At 41.1% G+C, this 13,105-nt stretch overlaps 1 protein-coding gene across 1 annotated transcript in view; it reads left to right on the top strand.

Moving 5' to 3' along the window:
* The first annotated feature begins 1,479 nt into the window (after window positions 1-1,479).
* SESN1 (sestrin 1) overlaps window positions 1,480-13,105 on the top strand; it is a 78,571-nt gene continuing 66,945 nt past the window's right edge. Inside the window, exon 1 of the mRNA XM_053936804.1 lies at window positions 1,480-1,841. Coding sequence (XP_053792779.1) covers window positions 1,578-1,841 — 264 coding nt within the window. The 5' untranslated portion in view covers window positions 1,480-1,577. The remainder of the gene's footprint in view (window positions 1,842-13,105) is intronic.

Consider the following 13,105-nt stretch of genomic DNA (forward strand, 5'->3'; position numbering starts at 1 on the left):
CATGATTGCTTCAATGTGACAGCTGCAAACAGTTCTGCCCTTGTTATTTTCTCCTCTTCACTGCCAAGAGGTGAACTGGATCAAGGAACTGAATTGGCTGAAAATATAAATTTATCATAAACAGCATTTTTTTTTCCCCTGCAGGAAAAGCAAAGCAAACAGAAATACCAGCCTCTTTAAAGTGGCAGATTACACTTAATCACAGAACGGCTGAGTTTGGCAGGAACTTCTGGAGACCATCTGGCCCAACCCCCCCCTCTCAAGCAGGACCACCCGGAGACAGCTTCCCAGGCTGCCCCGTGTCCAGGCAGCTTTTGAGTATCCCCAAGGACTGCAAGTCCACAACCTCCCTGGGCAACCTGTGCCAGCACTTGGTCACCCTCACAGTAAAAAATGTGCTAAATGTGCTTCCTGATGTTCAGAGGGAAGCTCCTGTGTTTCAGTTTGAGTCCTTCGCTTCTGATACTGGCACTGGGCACCACCGAGAACACCCCGGCTCCATCCTCACTGCACCTTCCTTCTAGGCACAAATAAATGTCCGGTAAGGTTCCCCCCGAGCCTTCTCTTCTCCAGGTTCATCAGCTCCTGCACAACTGGGATTTTAAAAAATCCCCTGGGATTAATTTGGATAAAAACACCGCTGAACTGTTGCTCAATGTGAATATTACGGGGATTTCCCCGCCCCTCCCATCCCTCCTTTATCCCAAGCGATGACGGGACTGTGTTTCGCTAGCACCGAAAGTTCTTCCGTTCGCGCTGACGCGCTTGCTTAGGATATATCCCAGGACTGCTTCACCCCCGGCTGCCGCCAGCCATCGGCACTCCATAGCCTGCTGCGATAGACCACAGAATCCCAATCCCCCCAAACCCCTATCAAACAGGATGCCGGGAATACCGTGCGTGCGAGCCTGGAGCGCTCTCCCTGCCCCGCCAGCATCCCGGCCTCGCGCCGCGCTGCCTGCCGGGACACGTAGTCTGCCCGCGCGAGAGCCGCAGGACGGCCCTTTGGCCGGACTACACATCCCAGCAGCCCCACCTGGAACTGCCGCTCCCCGCCGCGATTGGGCCCCCCGGCTGCGAGCGCTGAAAGGCGATTGGCTGAGCGGCGTGTCTGTCATGCGGGCTCCCCGCGCTGGGCGGGGCTATTTCCCCCCAACCCCGAGTGAGGCGATTGCCGGGGGTCGGTGGCGGCCCCGGCGGGGAGGGCTGAGGGGCCGCCCCGGGAGAGGCAGGGCCGGGGCCGCCCCTTCCCTCCATGCCCGGGTCAGGGAGGAGGAGCCGCCGGCACCGCGGGGTGGTGGCCGCCCCTCTCCCGGCCGGGAAAGGCGAAGCCGCAGCGGCGCCGCTCGCTCGGCAGCCCCGGCGCGGGAGGGCGGCGGCGGCTGTCGGGGGCACCGGCCCGCGCTGCCCCCCATGCGGCGCGGGCAGCGGGCTCTGCGCTCGCCGCGGCCGCGCTCGTCGTCGTCTGTGTGGGCGGGCTGGCGGCTGCCGGGAGCCCGCCATGGGGCGGCCGCGCCGGGGCTGCTGAGGAGGAGGAGGCGGTGGCTGCGGCGGGGGAGCAGCGGCCGGGCGGCCCCATGGAGGAGCGGGAGGGCGAAGTGCGCTGGGACGGGCTGTGCAGCCGGGACGCCGCCGCCCGCGATGCCGCCCTGGACAGCATCGGGCAAGCCGTGCTCCGCCGCGCAGAGAGCGTCGCCTCCGGGGCGGCCGCCGACGGGCTGCCGGTGCCCGCCGCCCGCGACGGGCTGGGCGAGGCGCTGGCCCGCCTGCTCATGCTGTCCAAGAGGTGCCCCTTCCCCGACGTGAGGGAGAAGAGCGAGGCGATCCTCGGCGGGGTGCAGGTGAGCGCGGCTGACCGCCCCTTCGGCTTTGGGACCGGGCCGGGGGCTTTCCCGGCCCCGTCCCACGCAGGGCACCTTCGGGTTTCATCTGTGCGACGAGGCGATCCACCCTGTCAGATTTATTCCTGCAATTAATACTTGCTAAATGCTCCCCAGCCCTACAGCTCTCTCCCCAAAGAAACATTTAGAAAAGCGTTATTGAAAGGCGGCGGGGGTGGGGGGGAATATCTCACTGAAGACACTCAGAAAACGCTTGGATGCATTCCTGTGTCACCTGCTCTAGGTGACCGTACCTTGGCAGTGAGGTTGGACTGGATGATCTCCAGAGGTCCCTTCCAACCCTAACTATTCTGTGAAAAAGCACGAAGTCTTTCAGTGGAATCCACCAGAGAAGATTTGGCAATGAATGGCTGGAAAGTTGGGGCAACCCCAAGGAAGCACTAAAATGACAACTTTAACACTCTGGTTTCAGTCTGTATGATCAGTGCTGTGGTATTACCCGGTTAACTTTAACAGAAAAGCAGGAAGGATTTGGGTACTGATATTAGTGTTGCCAATTGAAAATATAAATGGGAAGTTTTGGAGCTTTTAAAAGCCATATGAGTTTGTTGTTAAGGCAGAGCCCGTCAGAATGCTCTTCTTGTTGTTTATTGGTAGATAGTTTCTCCACTGGCATAGATAGGACCCAAACTATTTTTTCTCTATAGCTCATAGGCAGCCTGGCCAATAGAGGATTACATTTACTGACATAATGCTAACAAAAATAAATGTTACTTTGTACTCTTCCACTCTTACAGTCTAATTATAGTTACTTGCATTGCGATTGTCTTGCTCACCTCAGGTTTTTGCGCAGGTCTTGGAGTTCTTGTATCAAGGGGTTCAACAGCACTGCTAAAGATGCTACTTTTAGCTGCAGAGTAGGAAAAGGAAATTCAGGTATTTCTTTTAATCACAAATGAATACAGAGAGCTGTGCATGGAGATAGCTGCCTGATTCTCACTACTGTGCTTTTTCTCCCTGAACTTTAACAGGTTGAATATAGGGAAATCCAGGGAAACATAATATATGAAAGTACTATAGATATAATAATTTATACATTATATGCATAAATATATATAACATAAAACCCATTATATGTTATCATATATATAGAAACACATTCTGGGTTATTGGAGCTGAAAAAGTCTCTGTTTATTTTGTCTAACTTCTCAGTAGTGTGCAGTGTGATAAATACAGTGTAACTTATTTTACCCAGTTTAGGCTGTGTGTGGAGTTTTTCTCAAAGCTGGTGGTTTCACATGGTCTAAGAGGAAAGTTTGACAGCTTTTCTTTAAAAACTGAAGCCAGTGAAACAAACAACCACCCCAAACTTGAATATTGAGTTGAAAACTTAATCTGGCATTTTCCCTGTTAAAGGTGCGTATGAGAAGTGAGTCTGTTACCAGTGAGAATGATGAGTTACTGCAACAGACTGCTAAGGGAAGACTTGGTTTTATCAGGTTCAAGATATCAGAGTCTATTCAAAGGCCAAACAGATGGTGAGCTCTCACCTAAATTTTGGGGTGAGGTCAGAATACAGGACTGAATGACTCCCTTTTAGATTTTTATGTTTATGAAGTTAGTGGCATGTTCAACTATTAGTGTGGTTTAGAAACTTTGTTACTAGCTTTTTTTTTTTTTTTTTTTTTTTTTAACTAGGCCAAAAAGTTCTGGCAGAAAATGTCCATCTTCATACAGCAAATGCAAGTTCAAATGCCGTGGTCCTTGCTGGTTTGATTAATAAACATAGGTGTGAAAGGTTTAATAGCTGTGAAACCAATTGTATGCACACAGGGTGCAGTAAAAGTTTTCCAGCAAGTTAAGCAAAATAAAATCAAATAGAACACTATTTTAAGAAAATTTTTAAAAGCTGCTTTTGTAAATTTTCCTTTTCAGAAGCATAGATCTGACAGAAGTATTCTGTATTTTATTAATTTAGAGTGGCAAATCTTAGTTCTTGTGTCTGTACTCATAAATGAAAATTTTCATTGTAATCTTTGGATCCACATTTGCTGGAGAAATAATCCAGTGCAAGTGTTCTGTTTTGGATGCTAAGGACTATTGTCAAGCATTAAATGGTTTTCTGTTGATTAATGACCAAGAATAATATTGTTCAGATCCCTGCAGTGAAGATGGCAGATAGAGCAAACTATTAAATTAAATATTATCACTCCACAGAACTCATGGCTTTCAGCAGCGCTTCCAAAGGTTAGTAACATAAAAATGTGCAATCCCATTCAGAATAGCATCAGCACTTGTATTACTTTATCTCCCTGTTTTGGGATCTGAAACAATACTGAAGTCCACACCAATATGTACAGTTATGCTGTCTAAAGTTATTAAATGATATAGAGCCCAGGGCAGGAGAGGCAACTTCGAACCCAGAAGTTCTCCTGTGAACTGGGGCTCCCCTCATTCTCTCTCCTGTGGAATGGTCCATCCCAGACTAGAACTCTGAGTCTGGACTCATATATTTTTTTTTTATTCCTGCCCACCCCAGCTGCCTCAATATGGAGAACTGCAAAATGTGCTTTATTTGTCTTTCTGATTTGCTTCCAGCATAAATCAGTGAGGAAATCAAATATTAGATTTTTCCATGTGGTCTGATTGCTATTTCTCTATTTGAGTTAGTGCCCTCTTGTCTGTTTGGGCAGTCAGCAAATATTTAGGCATGAGCAACTGGTGCTCCTGGTGATTTTGCAGCTTTGTGTCTGGAGCAGGTTGGTAGAATGCATTGTATGGCTGGTGTAAGCTGCAGGCTTGGCAGCAGCCTGTGTCAGCATGGCATCCCTCTAAGCCTGCCTTTGTTATGTTTTGGTTTTTTTTTCCCTGGATAAAAATTCCTGTGATATATGGTGGAATGCTAAGCTTTCTTCTTTGCTATTAATAAATAGCATTAATAATGATATTATTAATAAATAATATTGCTTGTATCACAATCTATAGAATTAATTATAAATTCCCATTGATTTGACTTATGTTCAGGATAATGAATTTTCTCATTGTAGGCTATATGTCTATATATGTATAATAACATATACTTTTTTACCTGAGAGAATACATCTGTTTTCCTGCTTAGAATAAATGAGGTTTATTTAAGGGTTATTATAAAGACAGTGTCAGCAAATGAGTCCTCTTCTTTCTAATTTTTGCTTTCATTAATAAAAGCAAGTTCCTAAAGCCACTTTGATCTCAATAGATAATTTAAAAAATGTTTTAAAGATACTTCAATTGCAATGCTTTAACCAAGTGAAAACAGTTTCAAGGTTTGCATTTGAAAATGTTTGACAAGTAGTTTTTGAGGTAAAACCCCCAATATGTATCATAGGTTCTTGGTAAATTCTTGCTCATGGGGTGTTTTGCATGTATTTATAGCATAGTGCCTATGACCTTGCAGAGTAGTGCGTCATTCCTCCCAGTGTGCTGGGTGTCCGCACACCAACACAAATATATTAGGAAAGAGCAGCAGTGGAATGTCTAAACACATGCTCATTAAAAGTCTTCTGCCAGCCTCTGTTGGATCAATCAGATATGTATGAGTGGAATATAAGTACAAGGCGTCTGTCTGTAGCTGGAGAAGAATCACTGAAAGGATGAGATTTGCTAATTAAAATCTCTTGTAACCATTCAGTGGAGAAAACTCAGCAGACCATACTGCTATCCACAGGTGTGTAAATTAATTCTCTTCATAAACAAAGAGAATACATAGATGGAGGGCAGGTTCTGCAGGTGCAATAAGATGCTAGTCTACATGGGATAAAAGATGACAACAGCAGAATAAAACCCGTAAGTGTCAAAAAGCAGAGAATTTGGTACACAGAGCTTGATGGGGCAAATATAAGGAAGAAAGAAACAATGTCTACTTCTTTGAGAAGTAGTCTAATGATACCAAACACTTGCATTGAAGGGGAAAATTAGTATTGAAAAAATAACTCTGCTGTCTCTTGATATTTTCATTGATGTAAACAAAAGAAACATATAGGAAGTGCAGAAAGATGTATGAATAAAGCTAGGGTGGTCAAAAACATAAGGAGACATAGCTAAAATGAATATTGGAAGAAAGCAAGAAATAAAAGGTCCACAGATTAGTGGATTAACAGATAATGCTGAGGTGATTGAAATGTTTTCTGAAACTGTTAATCCGGCCTGTGTAGTAAATAGCCATGATAAAAGCATAAATAGTACCTTCCTAGGCTCTAGGGTGGGGGGAAGACCTGAAGGTTGCTTGGATAAGCAACACATTTTAAATCTGGTAGGGTCAGTGAAATTAATTCCAGGGTGCTTAAAAGCAACTAGCTGAAGTGATCTCATGTAGTGGATTGCAATTTCAAGATAGTGGAGGGAAGTAGCAGACTCAGATGAATTGGTGCATACCTCTTCAGTGTGGGCTGAATGGGATGGGATGAAGAGGAAGCTGATAGATTTTAACTGTAGCTCAAAGCAAAAATACTGGATCAGTGTTGAAACACATTTTTAGTGCCTAGGAAAAGAAGTTGAGCAACAGCCAAAGCAGACTTAGCCAGGGTATATTCTTTTAAATCCAGCGTTGCTGCTGCTTCTGTGATGGAGTAACAGGCCTTGTGGTGCAGAGAAGTTCTATTATATTAATAGATTGATAAACTGGTGTCCTCAGTGTTCACATGATAGCCTTATTAACAAGCTGGGGAATTGTGATCTATAAACTACTCTTTAGAGAGTAAAATTAGCTGGAAAACCATCCCCAGAAGGCAAGCAAAGTCAGGTAACAAGTACTTGGTACAGGCTCTACAAGGTCCTATCCAGCAAAGTCTTGATTAACAAATTTTTACACTTTGTTGAATAAATTACGAGCTGGGAGGAAGAGTAAGAATACTAGAGAGCAATCATATAATTGAAAATTACTTTAATGTGAGCTTGTATCATATCTTCTAGTCCTTTGGAGTTTTTTTGTGAAGAAAGTTTGAAGTACTTAGTGTGGTGGTGTGATCGGCTAAAAGGAGGCTGAAGATAATATGTCCCCAAAGAAATAGGATGAAAAGGGATGAAAATCTTGCTGCAAGAACAAAGAAAACATGACCTAGAATGAATGAACAATGGATCTATATGCCAGAAAGACTTGGTTTGGATATTTGGGGAAAATTTCAATATCAGGATAGACTATTCAGTCATGTTCATCACTAGATCTAAACTGTTCTTAAATGTCAGACAGGAGCGAGGTGCTTATTTGATCTCTCCCTGGGAAAGGCAGAGCATGGCTAGCTGGATGATTTTTCCTTCCAGCTTCTTTTTCTGTGTTTTGTATTGGTAACTGCTTGGAGGGACTTCAAGAACTATCTAAGTCCTTTCCCTTTGATCTTTAAGACTGTATTTACCTGACGAATAGTGCTCAAACCTGTGGTCTGAAACCTGTCTCGTACAAAAAAGCATCAGGTGGGCTTGAAGGAGCGGTTTTGATTATCTCTTTGTTTTCTCAGGCCTGCTGCTGTAGTGGATGAATGTATCAGAATTCCACAGTTTGCCAAGGGCTGTTATGGTACAGAAGAGAAGGGGTCATGTGAGGAGCCAAATACATATTCTTGTCTTAAAACCTTGAGGCACTGATAGGGATCTAGGCTTGTTTGGCAGAGGACATGGCAGGGAATATCCTTCCTTTCCAAATCCTGGCAAAATACTTGTATCATTTAAATTAAATGAGCATCCAGAAAGGATGGGAAGATTTCTAGTCATAGCCAAAGCAGACATTTTGTCCTCTGCCACTGTGGTAGGACAAATAAAGCCTCTGCCAGGAGAAAAGGTAGTAATTCCCCTGTATGCATCCATAAAGGATAAAATAGGAGTTTCTTTTTTGTTTCATTGTTATATTTGTTCTAGCAATGTGAATTCACAAGAGAATTCATTCTTTGCTTTGTGTTTTAGCTCTGTGGTGCATGCTTGTTAAGATTAATAAGGGTGAAAATTACATTCATTGCTCCTAAATGGTTTATTCTGATGAGGGGTGTTATGGAAGACTGCCTAACTTTCCAAATCTTTAATCTTCTTGGGGGTAATCTTTGAAAAATTACTTTATAACTTTGTCTAAAGTCTTTTTTAGCCTTCCTGTACAACACTAGTAGTTTTGTGTAGTGGACTTTGAGATCTCTAGCTAGGCAGATCTGTTAGGTTTAGGATTTTTGTCCAAGTTAATTTGACTGTGTCCTGCTGCAGGATGTTCCCCTGTAATGCTTACTGTTGGTCAGCCACCATAGAAAGGTGTCTCAGTTGAAATTTATAGTCTATTCAAGCCCAAGAATTTAAATATGGTATCCTCACTGGTGGTGGTGAATCTGATCCGTCTGGAAGCTGACTAGTCCCTCTGCACAATCCCAATACCCAATGGGTTTCTGTTTCCCATAGTGCTCTTCTTTACAGTGAATTAAAACATCCTTTTTTGTGAGTTCACTTCATAGCAAAAGTATGTTCTGTCTCTTCCCAGGCATTGGATGGAATGGCTTTAATTATTAATTGTAGGATGCTCCCTTCAAAATCCACATGGTGCTTTACCAGATCACTAGTTTAGAAAGCATCTGTCTCTTATGGGCTTTTTGGTGGTGTTTAATACTCTTGCTGTTCTCAAATTGAGAGAGAATTCTGACATGATGCTTTAAAATGATTGGTCTTATTTACAGCATCTGCTGCCTCTGCAGTATTTATTGTAAATGTGCTCTGATGATGGGTCTGTATCACATGTGTGGGGTGAGGCTGATGTTAATGGAAAAGAATTAATCTTGACATGGCAGGGAATATTCTGAGCAGGCATGTGAACATATTTCTTAAAGACTTAAATGCTCAATAAAACTCACATGGCCTTATCTGACTCTTCCCTCCATCAGCCTACTTGCCTTCTTTCTTAAGGCTTCAGTCTGTTGAGAGAGATGAAGGAAAATTTTCTCTTGCTGAGCTTGTCAACTCCAGAATTGCCTGACCTTGGGAATATCTTTGGCTGGAATAAGGAGTTGCTTGAAAACAGTGGAGGTTCTCAAAGTGTTGTGAAGTAGGGCATCTGGGGCACTTCTAATGCTGTTTCTGTGTTTGGAGCCTTTCCATAATTTTCCATGCTAATGGTATGCGGCTCTTCGTGTATGGAAATGAGCTTTGCTTAGTCAGCTTTTCCTTATAATTCTTCGAAATTACTTGATCTGTAAATTTATGAATTTATGTGATTCTGCTGAATTTATTTTCAGGACATCATAACTAAAATTTTTATTTTCAAAATAAGTGAAGCGTGAAGCACACTTCTGGTAATATCTTAGTTGATATTTATTTTTTGACTGCACTGAAATGCTTTAAAACTGAAGAAATCATGCACAAACATTTCCTTATCTCTTGCTGTTTACTAATGAGGTAAGCAATTACAGGATGCACATTGGTGGCTTAGTTAAAAAAGATTTGTTTCCTGTCTCTTTTGTTTTTTTTAAATAGGAGCTAATACCTAGAGATCTGTAGGAACCAGAAATGCTTCAGCTTGAATACATTTTGTAAATAGCAGCATCTGTTCTCCTGATCTAGCAGTCACTAAGTCACATGAATGCTTTTTTAGATTTTTTTAACCTTTCTTTTGATTCTGCTTCTCTTTCTAGAGGTAATTTTAGAAGTTGGCTGTTCATTTCAACTCATAACTGAATATGATCTATGCTCATATTCTAGTGTCCACTTAGGTCTCTATCTGAAATAGTTTTTCTTGCTCTAACCCTAATAGTATATGGGTAACAGTGATCCTTCCCCTCTCTGCATTGATTTTTCATAGAAGTTCTGCTCTAAGTTTCCAAGAAGCCAGTTTATTTATATTTGTTGGTGTTTTTTATAATATAATTTGTTTGTCCTGTTTATTAGTAAATAACTGTCTTCATTTTGGGCTCCTGGCATACATTTGGGCGCTTTTTGCTCACGAATGGGGACATTTTATGTATCTTGAGGAGATGTTCAAGCAAAGTGAAAAGCTCTAAGATTTTGCAATGTTTTGTAAATTAGCATACAATATTAAGTTAAAAAAAATGTATGGATTTCTAGGTTATGTAAAATAATGTATCTTCTGTTAGCCTGACCAAAGCATATTACTTTAAAGAAAATTACGTTGTCTTACTGTGACAAGTGCAAAGTGAGCGTTGAAGAAACACTTGCTGTTTTGTCATCTTACTCTTGACTTTTTCTTCAGGTCAGGGTTACTCCTGTCGAAATAAACATAGTGGAAAAGTACTGAATATACCATTGTGGGCCAGAAAAAAAGGTTTTGAAAGCTTGATTATATTTTCCTGTGGATACCGAGTGTTTAAATTTCCAAAAATATGGTTTGCTGTCAGTATGGTTTTCTATTCCAGTAAATTGTTTACAGTTTAATGGGGATTGGAGGGTGGGAAAAGCTTAGGTCTCTCTCAAGAAATCAATGGAAAAATGGAAATCTTCACTTGAAGCTACATAAATGAATTAAATCCAAAAAGTTAAGTGGTGGCATTTTTTCTTGTTTACTGCCTTTATGATCTTTTCAGTGACTTTGCCTTTTTTTTTTTTCCCTTTGTATTTTTTTTTTTCCTGGAAAGCTTAGGTTAAATTACTGCCAAAAGTTGGTTTGGGGAGGTGAACTGGTTTCGTTCCATTTAAACCTAGTAAACAATTTACCATTTTCCTTACTTCAGCTTTATGTAGAAACCAAATTTGTTCTTTCATGTAATTTTGGGTTAAAAGTATCACCCAGTGATGTGTTCTAGTGCAAGAGTATTACCCAAAAATAAACTGGGCTGGTATTTTAAAAACAAAGGTGATGCTATTTATGTAATCTGATAATGTGTCCCTTCTGTGCAACTGCAAGAACTTGCATTCAATTCAGGCACTGTAATGTAGAAAAGCACTGAAAACTGCTTCTGAAAACACGTGGTTAGTTTTTTTTCTCTGTAAATTAGTGTAAAATTGTAACTTTTTTTCACTAGTCTATGCCTTTTGGAGTCAGTAATAAAGTTTTCTTAGTTGCAGGTCTTTCCTGGCAAGTCCTTTGTCTGCCTGAATAGCTGACTGGCTTTGTGGGCCTTAGCTTTGAGACTCAAGATGTAATCACCTATTCACCAAATTTCTCTCCCTGGGATATTGTTGATTGCTATTGAATTGTTTTTAAACAGTTTTCTTCAGAGACAAATATTTTTGTCAAGGATTTCTTAACTCCTAGAGAGTAAACATGGAATAATATGACATTTATTCAAAGGAGGAACATATTTGAAAATGCAAACTTATTTAAAGCTCTGAAGCCTTTCCTGTGTGCATTTTTTTTTTTTTTTTTGCTTTTGTTTTCTTTTTTGGGGGGGAGAGGGGATGGTGTTTGTTTTTGGGAGGAGGAGAGCCTCTTTTCTGAAAGATTTTTTTCCATTGCTGCTTGTTGCTGAGCCTGTTGCTGGTGTTCTGGTGCTACAGAACTTTTAGCTTTAAATGCACCCTGTTTGCCAACAGCACATTCCACTCAGATTAAACCACTTGTTTGGATTTTCCATTTATTTAAATTTTAGTTCTAAACTAGTTTCACACTGATACCTATGTAGGAGAAAGACCGAACAAAGGAAGAAGTTTAAGAAAAACTTCCTTTTTCTGTGAATTTCAAGTCAGTGCTGAGTGCAAGCTTATGTCCCTTTAACAGTACTAAATATTTGGCAACTGTGGTGCATAAAACGTTTTCTGGAGCTCAACATGTTATGAGATAAGGCCTTACCAGGATATGCTTTTGATATTTGCTGTAGCTTCCTTTGTGTCCATTCTGTCCTTCCTACTTGTGTTACAGAAAAAGTTTTGGAAACCTTATAACTTCACCTAGGTTACATTTTGTTTTTAAGAGTTATGTTTGTAATGGTTGCTTATATTTACCTAGAAATTGATGTATAAATAGCATTCTGTAAGAGAAGCTTAATTCTGACATTTTTATTGCTACTGTTCTGTTCCATGAGGCAGGAAAATAAGCCAAATGGAAAAGTATTTGTCTGGCTTTTAGAAGGCATATTGATATTTTGGCTTGTAGTGTTCTGCTTTTCTAGCTATTCAGAACATGGCAACTCTGCTTGGCTGATATTGTCTATAATCTGTCAGAAGAGTATGTGTAAACTGGAAATGTCAAATGTTGCTTCTTTTTCTTTCATTATTTGGTGTCAGGCCTTTCTGTTAAAGGATTCAAGTTTTGAGTAAGGTTTCACTAGGATTGAAAGCTGTTTTTTAATGCAGAAAATACCATTTGTAATGCACAATGTAAAAATCTTAATTTTAGATTCCAAAGGTAGTCTTTGTAGCTTATGCATTAAATGAATAACTGAGATTGAAGCATAGACTGTTTTATGTTTTTTCTACTTTTTAGAGTTTTCTGTATGTGTGTGCATAGTGATAGAAAAGACTTGGGAAAAGTGCTGGTTTTATACACTCTGAATTCAGTGTGCAGATCATTACTCCTAATGGCAGTGGAAAATATGGCTCCTTCATGAGGCAAAAGTTAATTTTGTACTGGTAAGCTGTGGTGTGCTTCTCATACATGTGGCTTCCACCTATGTTCCTCCTCTCAGAGCCCAAGGTCTGTGGTGCAGTGTGTTCCGCATCCACATGTTTATGGGGGAGGTACAGTTCTTGGATATCAGATCTCTGGGGTAGTGTAGCCACATGGCTCAAAAGTAATTTCCAGTAACAATAAATCTAAATCCAGTAGCAATAAAGTAATTTCCAGTAGCAATAAATGCATTTGCATAAAAACGTGCTAAGGCAATTGCAAAATTCTGATAGAAATCTCACATGGAAGCTAAATGACTTGCTGTCTGTTCCCTCAAAATATAGTTGCTAAAAAATAATTGGGAAGATGTCCTGAGGTCAAAAAAACTAATGCATTTTACAGAGAATAAAATCAGATTTTAATACTATCTTCTAAACCTCTTCTTGATTGTGTTGGGAAACTGAAAATTTCTCCAGTTGCACACTCACTCAGACTCACAAATTCCCTGTTTAACGATAACTTCATGAATAAAAATGCCTTCTGAGGAATAAAATGTCTTCAAAGATATAATCCGAGAATTTGTGGCAGGGATACTGGTGTGGGAGGGCCAAAGCTTGAAGTTTTGTTTGAAGTCTGTGGCTTTAGTGCAAACTTATCCCAGGTTATCCTTTGCTAATATAACCTGTCTGGTTCTGTCCTGTGTGATGGGGGAAATTTTTCTTTTCATATGTAGCTGTTTTAGACAGCTGTAAGGAGACACCTT

This window comes from Vidua chalybeata, chromosome 3, assembly GCF_026979565.1.
Source record: "Vidua chalybeata isolate OUT-0048 chromosome 3, bVidCha1 merged haplotype, whole genome shotgun sequence".
NCBI classification, from domain to species: domain Eukaryota; kingdom Metazoa; phylum Chordata; class Aves; order Passeriformes; family Viduidae; genus Vidua; species Vidua chalybeata.